Source organism: Poecilia formosa, unplaced genomic scaffold, assembly GCF_000485575.1.
Source record: "Poecilia formosa unplaced genomic scaffold, Poecilia_formosa-5.1.2 Scaffold291, whole genome shotgun sequence".
NCBI lineage: Eukaryota > Metazoa > Chordata > Actinopteri > Cyprinodontiformes > Poeciliidae > Poecilia > Poecilia formosa.
This window is the reverse complement of record NW_006800230.1, coordinates 50312-55916: the sequence shown is the minus strand read 5'-3', so window position 1 is coordinate 55916 and position 5605 is coordinate 50312. Positions and strand designations below refer to the sequence as shown.

The 5605-nt window shown below is 44.0% G+C and overlaps 1 protein-coding gene across 1 annotated transcript in view; it reads right to left on the bottom strand.

The window, feature by feature from the left end:
* Positions 1–5605, bottom strand: part of myo18b (myosin XVIIIB) — a 50862-nt gene that overhangs the window by 30514 nt on the left and 14743 nt on the right. Inside the window, exons 12-16 of the mRNA XM_016681721.1 lie at positions 3648–3792; positions 2553–2714; positions 1668–1758; positions 939–1131; positions 164–244 (exon numbers count right to left, since the gene is read on the bottom strand). Of these exons, the coding sequence (XP_016537207.1) occupies positions 164–244; positions 939–1131; positions 1668–1758; positions 2553–2714; positions 3648–3792 (672 nt within the window). The remainder of the gene's footprint in view (positions 1–163; positions 245–938; positions 1132–1667; positions 1759–2552; positions 2715–3647; positions 3793–5605) is intronic.

Genomic DNA, 5605 nt, shown 5'->3' with positions numbered 1-5605 from the left:
CACACACACACACACACACACACACACACACACACACACACACACACACACACACACACACACACATACATACATGCATGCAAAATGCAAAATCGTATGCTCTTTTTCAGGACAAAATCTGTCTTAAAAGTCGTGTCAGGAAGCGGTGTGGTGGATCTCATACCTGCGCAGGCGACTGATCGATGGCGGACACCACCTCTGAAGAACTGCTGTCTGGACACTCGAACGCCACATTAATCCTCTCCTGCACCAGAAAACACACACAGCTCTAACGTCACAGCTGTTTCTACATTCACACACTTCAGTCATCCAGTTGTCCACCAGCTGCTGATTATCTGTATTTCTTACACTAGAAAGTCCTTCAGTAGGCTTTTAATACTTAGGGGTTCAGAAAGAGAGAAATGCTGAATGAGGGAAACGTGAGGAGCAGTGAAAATCTGAGAGAAACAACTTTAACAACAGTTTATATAACATGAAGTCTTAGCCACTTCAGTGTTTATTTTTCGGATCAACTCTTAAGTAATGGCTTTCAAACCATTTTACAAATAAAACTGTTACAATGGCCTAGTCAAAGTCTAAGGCTATTTTTTTTATTTAATCTTTATTTCACCAGGAAAATTAAAAATGTCTTTTGCAAGAGAATTCTGGCCAAGACTGGGAGAATCACAGAGATTATAGAACATTCACGACAAAACCAGAAAAAGTTAACGCTGTCATCAATAAATGGATCAAAAGATCCCCAGTTGAAGCGTCAACAAAGAAAATCTAATTCAGAATCTGAATTCTGATGTTATCAGTGGCTCTCTATCAAACCTGACTAAGTTTAAAGTATTTTGCAACTGCAGCCAAAATTTGCATCAGTTTCCTTCCAGCTCCTGATTTTACAGTCTTTTGTTGGTGTGTCACATAAAATTCCAACAAATTCCACTGCGTGTTACCTGTGCATATCTCTCCAGTGTGTGTGTGAAGGTGTGTGAGTGGTAGTGCTCCAGCAGCCGCTCCTGCAGGTAATTGTGACACAGCTCTGACCAGCTGGCCCCTCGCTCCTCCGCTGAGTGACGGGGGTTCCTGAGGCCCGGGGCGTCCACCACCATCACAGAGGCTAACGCTAGCTGCTCGCTGCTCAGAGCTCTGGAAGTGAAACAGAACCGACGTCACAGCTGCTCAGGTTTCTGCAGAAAAGGCACCAGAGCTGTCAGGACAAAGACCAACCTTCCATAAGTCAGAGGAGTCCAAAGTGCTGGACTGATTTTAAACGGGCCCTATGGCAAATCAATAAGGGGCTAATTTGCCCCCCTCCCCATCCTACCCCTGCACACGTGGTTAATTAGGATTACTTGTTTTATTAAAATATTGCATTGCTGAAAAATATTGTTGGAAAAGCACAAAGCATTTTTGTGTCACTAGCTTTTTAAAAAGGTTGTAGTTTTTGGCCTGTGTGGTAAATGTCTGCACACCCATACTGGATATGACACAAACAGGAATGTGAAGCACAGCAATAGTAGAAAAACACTTTTTATTTCTATAAACTGAGGTGATACAAGGCACATAGTGCTTTAGCGTTCTGTTTAATCTCTACAGTCACTGTGTAATCCAGCTCCCTTTTCTGGGCAACAAGCTGTGATTTCATGACTTGTAATGTTGTGTTGTTTAAAATGTACTTCTACCTGTTGATGAGTGAGACTATGGCGGTGAAGAGCTCTTCATAGAGACCAGCAGCCATTCCATCCACACACTGAGCAGCTGTTAGACGGGGACCTGCACAGACAGAGGAGGCTGAGAGAGTTTAGCTTCACTGAAACCAGGGCCGGTCCAAGTCTTTCTGGGGCCCTAAGCAGATTTTCATTTGGGGACCCACATACCAACATGTCAACGCCAGAAGTGTCATCATTTCTAAGCTACTCTATGTATGTAACATACCTAGTATCATTAGTGTCATTTGTAATTAGCTTGCATCATGACAGTGTTGTTATGGTTATTTATTTTAACTTTACATGAGCAGCAAACTAAAACAATATGTGGATTTTGAAATGCTGAGTGGTACTTAGGTACTCGTGTGTCATATTATTTTAACTATTTTATAGTGACACCAGATGATAAACACTAAATTTACAGTAACAAGTTTGCTAGCTTATATTTCCCCAACAGTGGCAGCAGCCAACAGCAGGAAGAGATTAACTTATAATTTATTATTATAATAATATAAAAATCATTTTTTCTATGTGTAAAAGCATTTAGTTCAAACTGAATGTTAGAACATATTTAAAATCATGCTAGTTTGGTGCTCTTGGGGGCCCCCTGGTGCTGTGGAGGCCCTAAGCAGCCGCCTACCTCACATTGCCTTGAGCTACAGTTTAATGTCACATCTACTCGCTTCCTTTCAGGTTACTTTGTGTCTCTTGAGTTCCATATCTTAGTCATCTTTGATCATGTGTTTAGGATTGAAAGCCTGTCAGGATTGACCTCCTGGTGACCCCCAGGTAAACTCCCTCCACTGTTTCCCTCCTTCCTCCACTCTGCCTCGTTTCCCCTCCGGTTGTTGTGCCTCTCACCCTCCTCAGCCTCGTTCCTCTCTCTGCTGACTCCAGTGGCTTTCTGCAGCAGCTGTCGCAGGTGATGCTTGAAGACGGCCGTGTCCAGCTCCTCCGCCTCACACCCCAGGATTCTGCTGGCTGCCTGAGCGCTGTCAAAGTTCACAAACTGCCTCCGGCCCACTGCACATCAAAACAGAGTGCGCTGCGTCAGGAAGCCTGCTGGCACACAGCTGGAACCAGATGCTTACAATAAGGAATTAATCGCATGATGAATTAAAATGACCTCGATCATTTCCATTCTAATGCTTAATATTTACTGATGGGGAATTTTGATTACAGAGACATTATAATCCACTATATCAGTGGCTTCAGTTGTAAGTGGTTTTTGTTTGTGTTTTATTCTGGATGTTTAAACTACAGTTCCAGTGTCTAGCGTTCTTTACAAAATTCAAGTTTATTTGTTTTTGAGTGGGAGAACTCAAAATGCTCTAAAAACAATGTTATCATTTATCGCAATAATTCCTGGGACAATTTATCATCCAGCAAAATATGTTATTGTGACATGCCTAATTTCCATACACTGAATAAAAACACATATACAATTTTTTACCTCATTCTATATTTACATCAGTCCAAACTTCTCGTTTTAAGACGGTTACAATCACCTAAATTATTTCTACATGCTAAATACCAGAACACCTAGTGAGAACATTTTTAAGAGATTTCTTTGTAACTTTCTTCAAGAATCTCAGTCAGCTGATTTTTCATCAGCTGACTGAGAGTTGAAGTTGAAGAGAAGCTCCTAAAAAAGTCCAAATCTCAAGATCATGACCAGTACTAACAATAGGAAATGTTATTGTTAGTTATTGTACTTCCAGTAACAATACATGCTGTTGAGCTGCGCCTCCTTCTGTGAATTAGCTGATCTCTGTTCACTATTCTTCTTCCTCCTCTTCAGGCTTCATGGTGAGAACGTTTCCACACTGTGAGGACATTTGATGCACTTTCACCTGAACATCTCTAATCAGATGAACTGTGTGGTTAAAGGCCATGAACTCGGTCCAGATATGTGTGATCGCTTAGGGTGTGTGACTGATGATGATGTTGTGTCACCTTTACAGGCCCCAGCAGCTCCCAGGTGGTAAATGGCAGCCAGAACGTGCCAGATCGCCTTCTGCTCTCCGGCTGAGAAGCTTAGCGTTTCCATGGCAGCCAGCAGCTTGGTGAAGGCGACAGACGCTCGCTGCTTTTCTTCAACCTGCATGTGGACAGATGGACAGACAGACAGAGACAGACAGACACAGAGAGAGGAAGAAAGGAGGAGGCCTTCACACACCATCAGATAGAACTCTTTACGCTTGGTTTCATTTTTCTGGCTTTAGTCCCTTTTTACCTCATATTTACAGAAAGATTATAAAACTGATCAACAGGTACTTCTATTTCATTTTAGGCAGAAATGTTTGTGTTTTTAGCACTGTACATATGAAAGCAACGCCTAACAACACATTCTAAGCTCTGCTTATTTATAAAAAAAAAATAGCATTTTATAATACATGAAGAAAAGCATATTCTTTTTAAAGCATTGGCCCTATCTAATAGAAACGATAAAACACCAGTAATCTGGTCACACCCAACTCTAAATAATGAAAACTTGTATTCCTTTTTGCCAGCAGGTGGTGCTGTCAAACCATTCATTAGCACTAAAACCAGAACTTTTTTAAAAAACATGACACTGACATTGTTTTCATGGTTCTACAAATGCTGATCTCTGTAATGCAGTAAATATTTATGTTCAGGTTTAAGAACACAGGTGATTTCTTCATAGCTACTTGGACTAGGACAACATCATAGTTCCTGTTCCAGCTGGAGGACACGCTGCAGATAAGAAGTTTCCTCGGGAGACGTGAGTAATTGATGTGTAACTGTTTATGTTATACATCATATAGTAACATGTTATGTTACTATAAGACTATAAGATTATTGATGCTGGAAACTTAAACACACTGAAAAAATCTGAAATAAAAATCAAAGCTTCCTTTGATTTCAGCAGGGTCCTGGAGGGTGCATGGGAGTTCACCCAACCAGTCTACATGTGTTTTGTGGACTTGGAGAAGACGTTCGACCGTGTCCCTAGGGGGGCTTTGTGGGGGGTTCTCCGGGAGTATGGGGTACCGGGCCCTTTGATATGGGCTGTCAGGTCCCTGTATGACCGGTGTCGGAGTCTGGTCCGCAAGTCGGGCTCATTTCCGGTGAGAGTTGGACTCCGCCAAGGCTGCCCTTTGTCACCGATTCTGTTCATTACTTTTATGCACAGAATTTCTAGGTGCAGCCGAGGTGTTGAGGGGATCCGCTTTGGTGGCCTCAGGATCGCATCTCTTCTTTTTGCGGGTGATGTGGTCCTGTTGGCTTCATCAGATCGTGATCTGCAGCTCTCACTGGAGCGGTTCGTGGCCAAGTGTGAAGTGGCCGGGATGAGGATCAGTGCCTCCAAATCAGAGGCCATGGTCTTGAGCCGGAAATGAGTAGAGTGCCTTCTCCAGGTCAGGGGGGTCGTCCTACCTCAAGTGGAGGAACCTAAGTATCTGGGGATCTTGTTCACGAATGAGGGAAGAGGGGAGCGGGAGATCGACAGGCGGATTGGGCAGCATCTGCCGTGAAGTGGGCGCTGTACCGGTCCATCGTGGTGAAGAGAGAGCTGAGTGAAAAAGCTAAGCTCTCGATTTACCGGTCGATCTACGTTCCCACCCTCATCTATGGTCATGAGCTTTGGGTCATGACTGAAAGGACGAGATCACGGATACAAGCTGCCGAAATGGGTTTCCTCCGCAGAGTGGCTGGTCTCTCCCTTAAAGATAGGGTGAGAAGCTCAGTCATCCAGGAGGGACTCAGAAGTAGAGCTGCTGCTCCTCCACGTCGAGAGAAGCCAGTTGAGGTGGCTCTGGCATCTGGTCAGGATGCCTCCTGGACGCCTCCCTGGTGAGGTGTTCCGGGCACGTCCCACTGGGAGGAGGCCCCGAGGAAGACCCAGGACACGCTGGAGGGACTATGTCTCTCGGCTGGCCTGGGAACGC